Here is a 12,468-nt window from a genome sequence, read left to right as displayed (position 1 = left end):
GAATAGCGTCTTGAGTGAACTTTGCTTCATTGCTGAATAAAACCGCTAACTCGGGGTTCCTCAATACTCTTCGAATGTACCAACGAGAAAAGGTCATGCGAAGAGGATAGTCCGCCGGACCCATGTGTTGCACTTTTTGAAGGTGGTACGGGTACAAGAGTTACTCATGAAGAACTTGCCAAATAGCCATTTTGTCAGCGTCCATATCGGAACCTTCTGCCCTTGTGCTTGTATCCGGACTCTCCTCAAATCTCTGAAGTACATCTTCTTCAAAACTGGGAGTACGAATCCTGCGTGGAGCACCAGCATTTGGCCTTGTGACGGCACATGTACCAGTATCACACATTCGCTGAGTAAGTCTTGCAAACATGGTGTGAGCTGGAATCCTACGACCCGGATATTGTTAATCGTACAGACGACGGGCGGCTCGTCCATTTTGTCTAGCTTCCCCGTAAACAAGCAGCATGTCCGTGTACTCACTAAACGTGTACTCAATTGAGCTCCACTAAAACGTCGCCCTTTTCAGAACCACAGCGAAAGAAATGACACCACGAGTTTGCTTGTACGACAGAACAATTCAACGACAGACCACCAGTGATATCAAAACACACTGCGACACTGCGATGTCACGCTGCGCAGTGCTATGGCACGGCACGAACGGAAGAAAAGAGGTGAGGGCACCACCAACGGAAGTAAAAAGGGGCGGGGGTCAGCATTCGACATCGTACAGTCCTCTCGAGCGCTGCCCGGCGTCGTAAACACGTAATTCACCACAGCATCGTCTGTCTCGCACAAAGCCCAACGGGTTGCCTACGCCAACTCTTTCTGGGGCTACAGGGGCTTAACTACGTGTTACCGGCAACATGTTTACTGGCAAAAATCGTTGCAAATAATTAGAGCTTTCTACCCTCAAGCGTTGTAACATGAATTTTGATACAGCCTGTATAAGAAAAAAATGTATTTTATTAAAAAAAAGCGTGGGGTACATGGTGTCAGATATAAATATTTTATTGACATATATGAGTAGAATTATTATTATTTCGATTATATCTTAAAAAGCACTCCTTTTTTAAATAAAATACATTTTATATACACTATTATTAATTTATATTTATTTTAAAAAATTTACACTATTCTTAATTCAAATTTAATAAAATTTATTTTCTATTTTTGGTTCGGTTTTCTATATAAAGCGTGTTTTTTTTTAGTTTTTTTAAACTATTGTTTATTTTATAGATGTATTTTATTCGTTGATCTATTGTGCCGGTAACTTCAACAGACGTATTAAATTTATATCTGCAATTCCATAGGTTTTCGGTGTAGAAATTTTTGTACATATTCAAATGTTATATTTACGAACATAAATATTTAATATCACTTGTGGTAAATAGCGTGTTGACACATTATTTACAAAGAAAATACGTTCAAATATATTTACTACCATTATAAACTAGTTAGAATGATGTCTCACTCAAAAATAAATGTATACTCAATATTTAAAAAACTTAAACTTTGTTTGCGAGAAAGATAATAATTACATACTTCATTAAAAAATAGAAGCATTTAAAATTTAACAATGTAGAAATAATATTTTATTTCAAAAATATAGAGTAATATTTTTAATTACTTTCTATGGACACAAAAGCATAATGAAATGTTAATAACTTTGTTTTTGAATATATTTATTCAATAAAGAGTACTTAACGTAACAATCAAAGCCTCTTTTCATTGCAACGATAGCATACTAGGTGTCATGTGCGTTGCATACCTGCCAGGTTTGTAGTTTTACGTTAGAAATTCTTTACTAGTATTTCTCAAAAACAGTGATGTTTAGAGTAATATCACAATTTGATCTGTGTGTTTTTTTTTTAATTTCAGTGGAACGCATTGTTAGCCATATTTTAATCATGTATACCTAGCATCACGTGGTAAACTACATGTCGATTTCCATTTTCGTCCTGCTGCTTCTTGTTTAACGTTAAATGTCTTGTTTTTTTTATTTCTAACCAACTAGAATTTTTTTTTTTAGCTCCTAGTTCAAAACCGTACTCTAGCCTTGAAAAGCACGTTAAACTACAAGTCAAACGAATGTTTTAGAATTTTTAAGTCGTGTGGAACCTGTGGCCAAATATTTATGTCCAATTTCGACTCATCTTTCATATAAGCTGTCCCATAACTCGACGTCAAGCCGAAAACAAATGATATGTCAGTAAATTACTTTGCTAATTTAAAATATGTGTCGTAGTTTAAGATCTATAGGTAGAGACCGGAAAAATTCGCGGATTCATTTCGCGGTAGGCTAGACTCCCAACTCGTTCACCTTCATTATGAGACAGTGATTGGACCACCGTTTACCTGAAGGACTCTTAAGCCAGTGAAAAACCTTCAACAAATAAGTATCAAATCACAAGCATCCCCGGTAACACGTGTCACGAGTCATTATCCAATGAGCAGGTGCAATTTGTCGTGGAGTCTATCCTGGAGGTCATTGAAACCGCGAATTTTTCCAGTCTCTATCTATAGGTTTTTATCAAAAGTTTTCAAATGCCAAAATTCCATCAAAATATTATAAAATTTGGCTTAAATGTTTTTGATGCGCTATTATTTATATTCCTATTATTTATAATATTTCAAAATTAAATAAAACATGCTGTACATTAAGAAGGAAATATTTTTGGAAAGTCTTAAGGGGTGAAATTTTTTATTCGTGTGAATTGGACTAGTTATACTTTAAAAATTACTATTTTTATTTAATATGTTATTTAAAATTATTTAAAATAAAAACAAAAAACATGCTAAAACTTACTTTTTTTCACTTTTTAAATAGTGAAACATTTCCGAATAAAAATATAGTTGTAACTTTTGTTGTTGCATAGCTCATGCACTATTTTTCTCATAAATGATTACATGTTTGATTTTATTTTAAATGGTAATCAATAATAGTTTTTTTTTATGGTGTAGCAAAACAAAATTATCACAGTATTTTATAGTTTAGGTGCAGGGTGAGGATTAAAAAAACATTTGAAAAAATTCTTATAACTCAAAAACTATGATACATTTTAAATATTTGATTTTTGATTCAGAACCGTGAGTAATTAGCAGTAGTATATAATAGGGGCTCCGGGCACAGGCGCCAGGCGGTGGTGTTGTGGTGGCGGCTTCTGCCTTGAATTGTGACGTTACGGCAGCCATCTTCGATTACCTTGACCTTAAAATTTGACCTCGACCTCGACCTTCAAAAGTTGCCAAGATTTGTCCCAAGTTTGCCCGAAATTCGCCAAAATTTCCTGTTGTTTGGAAACAAATTCCGCCAAAAACTCTATAAAATTTTTTATTATTCCAAAATTAGAATTTCGAAAATCCTCAAAAGTCTATTTGCCTTAGAAAGAACACAAAATCCTAAAAGCGGCTTAAAAGTTCTAAGAGCTAGCTGTTTTAAGGCTAGGTCAAGACCTAGGATTACATTGCAGCCATTTTGAATTATGACATCACCGTTCCAATTTCTGTTATAGCCGCCATCTTGAAAAACTTTATTTTTTTATCCGATATTAATGAAAAATAAATTAAATTTATAAAAAAGTTAATTAAGTAATCAATTTAAAAAAATTAAACTCACATACGTCATGGAGCTCGGAGTTCTTGGTTCGAAACCGGTGAGGGAAAAAACATTAAAAAATGACGACCTATCCTTCCTCCACGGAAGTCGTCGGCAGACTGACCTTCCACCACTAATATCAAGGTATATTTATCGTCAGCTAATATGACATCGTTTCCGCCATTTTTAAAATCCGTAATTTTATGGCTACAAAAATTTAAAAAAAAAATTTAAAAATTGCTTACTTCGAATGTTTAGTTACTTAATCGATTTAGGTCCTCGGTTCGATTCCTGGCGAGAGTAAACCAGTAATTTATTCATATATTAAAAAATTCTCAGTAAATAGTAAAAAAATGTTTTACGCCACACCCGACATTTAAAATTATAACATCACCATTGCAATTTACGTTATGACCGCCATCTTGGATTTTAGAAACATTGCTTCATTCATTATGACCACCATCTTGGTTGACTATGTCGTTATCGTTATACATTACGTTATGTCTATCATATTTGATTCTAGATCGTTGCACTTTCCATTACGGCCGCCATCTGGAAAATCCGTAATCCGCAAAAAATTTGAAAAAAAAATTTAATTTATAAAAAAAATTAATAAATGAAATTTTTATAAAATACTATTTAAGAACGCACTTATAGCTTCAAGTCCTCGGTCCGAACCTGATGAGGTCATAAATAAACAAACGTCGATAGATCCTTCCTCTACGGAAGCTGCTGGCAGACTGACCTCCCACCACTAATGCCTAGATATATATAATCATCTGGTATGATGTCATGTCCTCCATCTTGTTTACATCCACTGGAGGCCGCCATACTGTTTACGTTTACTAGAGAGCGCTACCGAAATATTAGTTTAATTTTTTGTTCACAATACATTTGTCCTTGACTGTTGGCATTGATCTTTAACCTTGACATTGAACTTTGACCTTGACTTTGAATTAGAACATTGACATTGACTGTTGACCTTGACCATGGTGACCATCTTGGAGCCTCCAGCTTGTGTTCAGTACTCGCTATCAGGAGAGCTTGTTATCATACATCGCCTGCTAGAAGACATCGCCTCCATCTTGTTTTTATTAATCGATACAAGGAGCACTAGTGTCACGTAGTACACACACCATCTGCTAGAGTGCGATACCATCAAGTAAGGTTAATTTTTACCTTTTAGAATTCAGTAATTATTTATTACTGTGGCACCCGCCATCTTGACAATTGGGTGACATCATGGAAATTCGTAATTATTTAGCTAGAGATTTGGGAAAACTTCCCAAATTCATCAAAAATCTATCATTAAAATAATGATTGGTGGTATAGATTTCTATCCTTGGTTCGATCCCTGGGCGATGCAAACAAATAATTTTATGTAAAAATAACAATTTTAATAAATATATTGCGGAATGACCTAAAATAAGCTTAATTACCTAGCCAACCAGCATCCTACAAGACTTTATGTACGATATCATGAAAATTCGTAATAATTAAACTAGAATATCGGGAAAAAGTTTAAAATTATTAAAAAAGCCACTCATTAATATAATGATTGAATCGATGGGTTCCTGTCCTTGGTTCTATTCTTGATCAATACAAGACAATATAATTTCAGGTAAAAACATACTAATTTAATTGAAATTATCGCAAAGGTTACAGGTTCAAGAAATAAAGTGCCAACAATTAAAAAAAATTAATTACAAAATTCTTCAAATACAAACAAGTAAATTACTCGCGTGTCCTGATATCTACAGTCTTCTTAGAAGCCGAAGCGAGCCATTTGCATGCCTTGACATTAATTTTCGAGTCAGGTGTACATAACAGTTTATTAACCAGGCATGTCTATTCGGTAGCCAGACACATAACAGGCGGCCAGACAAATCCAGTCGGTGGTTAGGTACATTCAGTCCGTGGTCAGGCACGTATTTTGACGGTCAGGCACGTCCAGTAGGTCGCACCCAGTCGGTAGCTAGGAATGTCTATTCAACGTTCGGGAATGTACGTCTATTAGGTGACCAGTCATATCTAGTCGGTAGCCAGACGCATCCAGTAGGTGGTCAAACACAACCAATCAGTAGCCAATATGTATTTTTAGTCGATACTCGGTGATCATATTAGTCAGTTCACGCAGAAAACCAAGCACATAAGCCAGCGTCTCCAAAACACGAGACCAGGAAATTTATAAAAGAAAAAAACGAACCAGGCACATCCAGTTGGTGGTTAGTCACATTCAGACCGTGGCCAGGCACGTATTTGACGGCCAGACACGTACAGTAGGTGGCAAGACGCGACCAGCTGGTGGTCAGACATATATATTCAGTGATCAGACATATATTTAGCTTACATCCATATTCAGGTTGTTGGCTAGAAGAGTCCAGTTGGTGGATAGGCATATCCAGTCGGTGGCCAGGCACATCCAGTAGTTGTTGGCTAGACACCTCTAGTCTGTGCTCGTTGGTGGTTAAGCCTTTCTATTCAGTAGCCAGACACGTAATCTACGTCCAGGTGCATTCAGTTTGTGGCCAAGCGTCTCTGAACCAAGATGTGTCATTCACTGATATGCGACCAACATTTTAAAAAGTAATTTTAATGTCAGACATATTGGGTAGACATCTCCGAACCATGAGATAACATGTCCTGAGTACATACCTACCGATCCACAATCAAAAAAGGAAGCAAATAAAAAAAAAAAAAGGAAGCACATATGTACGAAAATTCGATGCGGTATGATACGATCCCACCAATATGCAGTTGCGCCAATTCGGCAACAGTTCTAAGGGCTGCAAAGCTACGAATGCTCCAATTGCTGCAAAAGCTCCTATGCTCCAATTGCCCATCAGCTACAAGTGCTCCAAGAGCTCCAAAGCTCCATTCGCTCCAACACGCAATGTTCACGCAATTGACACGCAATGCACGCAATGACTACGCAATGTTCACGAAGGTCAATAATTCAATAAAAAGGAATCACATTTGGTAGGAAATTCTATAAAATGGAAGCGCATTTAACGAAAATGAGGTGCATACTCACGTACATTTAACTCAGTAGGATGCGTTCGTTAATGTTAAGTTAAGATATAATGCCTCCAATAGTCTATGAATCCAACAGTTTTTAATTCCAAAAGTCATTGGCTCAAACAGTCTATGATTCCAACCGTCTTTTGGCTCCAAAAGCCATTGCCTCCAACAGTCATTGGCTCCAACAGCAATTTGCTCCAACTGTCTAACAATCAATGACGTCAAAAGTATTTGACTCCAAATAGTCTTATACCTAGCGCTATTTGACTACACGACTAGAGACTACGAAGTTACGAGACTACAAGACTGCTGATCAAATGCTAAAAGTTTTACATCTCGCGTTAAAATTTCTTAATTTAATATTTTATTTTTTTAGAATTTTATAAACATTTTTAACGCTGTCTTTGTTTTCTTAATTTGTTTAAATGATGCTATTGAATATTTTTATGTCAATATTTGCATGTTCTGACTCAATATATTTCATGCTTTAATGTAGGTTTAAATCCCAAATAACAATTCTGCGATGTGTTTCATACTTTTTTTTTATTTTAAATCTAGAGGAATAACATTCTTATTAAAAAAAAGTATGTCAAAAAATTAGCACAAGACCAAACCAGAACATAATCATATGATTTTATTTTTGATATTAAATAATTTAAATAATTATTGACACTATACAAAAACTAAGAAAGCAAAATTCATTTTAAATACGAACTACTTCAATCAAATTACAAACTTCAATTAAAATATAAAACTTATTAACAAAATTGATAATTGTGTTTTCAACTCAAGGCAATATTTTTATGGTAAATGTATATGTAAATTATTAAAACAAAATATTTAGAGTAGAGAATTTATCTTAGAATATTTATTTCAAATCCAATAAGATGATACCTAACATACTTCTATCTGTCTGCTCAGGATGCTATGCCAATGCGCATCAAAGCAGTGCACTTCGTCAACGCACCAGTATTTATGGACAAGTTTGTTGCCATCCTAAAGCCTTTCGTCAAACCCAAGCTAAGGAAAAGGGTGAGTCTAAAAATATATTGTATCACGTACCAGGCTTATGTGATTGTGTTATAATTATTTATGCTTTGAAAATTATCGTTTGCGATTTTTGAGTGTGTTTTCTAATATCTGCATTCTTTTGTTTTATAATTACGGTTTAAAATCAATAATGAAAATTTACATGATAGTTTGAAGTAACAAATTATTGTTTTACAATAACATGTTCGAAATATAGCGAGACCAATAACATTGATGCTCTAATTAGTAGTAAAAAATATTATTTTTTATTTTATTAGATACATAAAATAAATTTTTAAAGTTTTAAATGAACTTTGGCTTCCATATTTTTTGTACTGATAAGATACCCGAGACGAGAACTGCATTTTGGAAAGAAGTTAAGTGAAATTAAATAGGTTTATCTCATGTTTTGTCGGCTTTAGTTTTTGTTACTGAATATAACATGTAGGCCCTAGTTACCAAATGCCACTCAGCGCCTTTCTCTCTCTTTCTTTTTCTTGAATCCACATCGGTCAAAACCATTTTTGATCTGCATTAATGTTTCTGGTATTAATAATGTCACGTTAGTTCCAAAAATTTAATTCTAATTTTTTCAAGTAATTAATTTTTTTATGCTTATACAATTTATATAGGTATGGATCATAAAAATCAAAGCACAAACTGAAAAAAAAAATTATTTACATAAATGCACTTGGATTTTAAAAAACGCAAGGGTAAAACGAGAATATTTTATGACTAAGATATACACTGGAAAGCACAAAAGGAATGATTCACCATTCTTAAGAGTAAATGTTCCTGCCAGGTCAATATTTATATTTACGTTCCACACCGTTAAACTTGTCGAATTTTTGATTGGTTGAGTTCCACAAAATGATATTTATAATATATATATATATATATATATATATATATATATATATATATATATATATATATATACTAGCTGCAGTACCCGGCGTTGCCCGGGCTGAACACAGGGTGAAGGGGACCTATTTCGAAATCAGATGTAGTTAGTAATTGTCTTCTTAATTTGAATGTCAAGTGTGCAAAATAATTTATATCACTTTCAGATCCCGACAGACGTTGTTCTGCCAGTGTATAGTTATTTACCTGTATATATCTTAAAATTGGTGGTCTGTATGTAGTCTAGACTCTATAAAGTACAATAGAAAAAATCTGAAAAATAAGAGATTACTAATATTGAAAAGATTCCATTATCTAGCTAATGCTCGGCATGCATTGCAATGCCTCATTCAGTTTTGTTTTGTAATATGTTTGAAGTAGTTACACATATACAAAACATGTAACCATCTCTCTAAATATATATTTATCTCTATCTACATCTATATATATATATCTCTATCTCTATTTATCTTTTTATATCAACATATATGCATATATAACTCCCATTATCTCTATCTCTTCTATATATAAATTTCTATATAGCTCTATACATCTATATATCTCTTTATCTAAACCCATTTAATTTTTCTATACCTCGCTCTATGTCAACTTATCTCTCTGTCTCTCTCTATCTCTCTCTGTATATATATATCACACTATCTCTGTCTCTCTTTTATATTTAAATAAATTGTGTCATGCGTGCGCACTTATACAACAAAAACAGACGAAGTGCCGCTATATAATATGAGATAAACACATTTTTTGAAACGATTCGTGCTCCAACTATTGCAAAATAGTTATACCATCTCAGAAACCTTCACGGGCATGCGCATAATAACTCACCAAAATTTCATCGCAATAGGATGAATGGTATAGGAACGCATATGGCACAAACAAACGTAAATTAAAGACAGGACAAACGCATCAAACGATGGTGCGTTTAAAATTCAAGGCAACTAACTCTATCTATTTACGTAGTTAAGAACAAAACTGTTATGAGCACCTTTATTTTGCTAGCCGCTGCGAGCTCCACTAAGCGGGCTGGTCTCACCAAGGAGAAAAATATGAATTTGCCAGACCTTACTATGTATATGATCGTGTGGCAGACATAGTGAAATGACACTCACTCACTATTTGTATGTCTATGACCTATGATTTTGTCTGTTATAAAATAAAATTATCATTTTTTCACTCCCGTAGAGATGGAATTTCGTATTAATATGTGGTCTATGTGTTAATCCAGGTAATGAGCTCGCTGTAGGCGGGGAAGGTTGATCATGTGTTAATTGATCAGCTATCTTCCGGGGTTGAAAAATATAAAATTCTATTAAAAATTAGGGGTTGGTGATAGAAGGGTGAAAATTTAGGGTTGTATGAATTTTTTAATGCCACATTATAAAATAAATAAAAATAAAAATTTTGTCCAAAAAATTAAAAAAAAAATGTTAGGGGTGGACAACCCTTATAACTTAGGGGTATGAAAAATAGATAGTAGCCGATTTTCAGACCTACTGAATATGCATACAAAATTTCATAAAAATCGGTCAAGCCGTTTCGGAGGAGTATGGTAACTAACACTGTGACACGAGAATTTTATATATAAGATATATATATGCATAATTTTCGGGTAAAATTGTGCAGTATGGAAAGGGAGATTAAAATGGAATGAAATCTTAACATTTAAGGTTTAAAGGTTATTTTACTGGCATTTGTGTGCTATTTATAAAAAAATATTCTAGCAATACACTATCTAATTTTATGTACTCTTTAAAAACCCTGAGCACATATATGATTACTAAAGGCTTAATGATTTGTTTTTCCTTAGAGAAATTTAAACATAGCACCCAGTATCCACCAGAATTGCCTTGGAAACCAAAATGTTCAGTTATTAATTTAATTTAGTTCTCCTTGTCTAACTGCCAAAAATGTTCATAATTCAGCTTTGCCGGTTAATTATGCAATACGTATGCACAGTTTATAAATATATATATATATAGTTCAAGAGGTTGACTAGTTTGAGCATCTAGTCCATAGATATGAAACACTGACCTGGAACGGGCGAGGGATCGCACCAGCGCGATGTGTGTGTGAGGTGATCTCGGCCGTGTCTGTGCCCGCAGTTGTTCGTGCACTCGCAGGGGGTCGAGGCGCTTCACGAGTTCTACCCGGCGAAACTGTTCCCGGCGGAGTTCGGCGGGACTGCGCCCGGAGCACAGCAGCTCAGCGGTACGTTACCACCACATTAGGGAACACAATACTTGGTTTAGTTTGGGCTTTTACCCACCGTTCTTTTCGACGGGGCATCTGCAAAGAAAATCAATCTCACGAACCTAATTATATGCCTGCAATTTAATTAAGTGTGCAGAAAGTCTAAACTTTCCTAAATATTCTGCATTCTATTTTTAATTTCTGGCAAGTATCCTTAAAAAAATTATTTAACAAGCAATTAAAACTGATGGTTTCTATGCAATACTTGTTTTGGTAACATAAAGAGAAGTAAAGAGTTAACAAGTGCAATGGAAAATATTTCACTTATATGGAAAGCAGTTGGCTCTTATCCCATTCTAAAAAACCTGATTTACGTGTTTCATATTTCCTCGAAGTAAAAATTTTTTGATAGTAATAATTTTCATCTTATGCCATGGCTAATACGTTTCCAGTTCACCCGGCGTTTGTTTGTGTCATGGTCCAAAGACCTAAACTGCAAGAAATTATCAAAAATTGATTGAGTGGAACAAAAGTTGTTATTGTTTTTATTACTTTTACAAATAATATATAAATACAAAATGGTCATAATACAGTAGTAGGAAGTATGGGCTATAGCAGCTCAAAAAAATGCATGAATTTTAAAACGTGTATGCGGCCCTGCTTTACAGGAAATAAAGTTTCCTTTAACTCATTGCGATTCAAGTATTTATTAAAGCTTAAATTACCTGAGGATTACCGTTCGAAAATAAATATCTCGTTTGTATTTTTGAGAATATGTAGTAGATACTTTAAACATATCATCGAATATCTTGAAAATATAAACAATAGTTTTTTTTTTTTAATTTAAGGGTACGCCTTTACAAAACCATTGCCTCCAGAGAAAACATAAAATAATACCCGTAATATTGTGATTTTTTGTTTCAACTGCAAGAAATAGTTATATAATTACATACAAAGAGAAGCCAAAATTAAGAGAATATTAATTGTCATACGTTATGTCACTTATTTTTATCTTAGTTTTCATGTAGAGAGTCAGAAATATCTAATTTTCAAAGATTTAAACTTTACATTCTATAACGTACGTACGTTGGCTTATTGTGAGTGAGACAAGCTTCCTTGAAGTAACGAAGAAAGAAAAATAAATGATTTAAAAATACTAATTGTACCAATATTTGGTAACATGTAAAAATTACTTACAAATTAAATTTTCATTATATCAATTTTTAGGATGCAAACATTTACCTAAGTATTAAATGTGTTTTCTGCCCAAAACCCAATGCAAATCTTCACTTTTACTTAAATGATAATATGTACGTAATTATATGCATAGTAACTCTCTTAGCTACGTAGGTAATAAGAAATGCTAACAATTGAAATTGGCTGCTGTAGAAGAGGCTGTAGCGAAACCGATTTCAGATTTTCGTAATGATTATGTTCAGCTTTTGTGTACTAAAAAAGATAATATAGTTTTTATTTTGTGACGAAGGTTTTTTTTTTTTTGTGATATAATAACATTTATAGACTTCTGTTTATTCTTATTCTTTTTGCAATCATTAACGTGATTATTCCATTATTTTACATTTAGTTTTTGGTGTTGTATAATTTACTGCAAATAATGTCACTTAGTTAAACTTGTGTAATAAATGTCAGAACTGTAGTTTAAAAATTTTTAACAACAATTTCCTTATTTTACTACGCAGGACCTGACATGT

General features: G+C 33.7%; 1 protein-coding gene across 1 annotated transcript in view; it reads left to right on the top strand.

The window, feature by feature from the left end:
• LOC134531687 (alpha-tocopherol transfer protein-like) overlaps positions 1-12,468 on the top strand; it is a 65,239-nt gene that overhangs the window by 45,142 nt on the left and 7,629 nt on the right. Inside the window, exons 4-5 of the mRNA XM_063367498.1 lie at positions 7,538-7,648; positions 10,669-10,774. Of these exons, the coding sequence (XP_063223568.1) occupies positions 7,538-7,648; positions 10,669-10,774 (217 nt within the window). The remainder of the gene's footprint in view (positions 1-7,537; positions 7,649-10,668; positions 10,775-12,468) is intronic.

This window comes from Bacillus rossius, chromosome 5 (assembly GCF_032445375.1).
Source record: "Bacillus rossius redtenbacheri isolate Brsri chromosome 5, Brsri_v3, whole genome shotgun sequence".
NCBI lineage: Eukaryota > Metazoa > Arthropoda > Insecta > Phasmatodea > Bacillidae > Bacillus > Bacillus rossius.
Note: the sequence above shows the minus strand (reverse complement) of the source record. Positions and strands in the feature narration are given on the sequence as shown.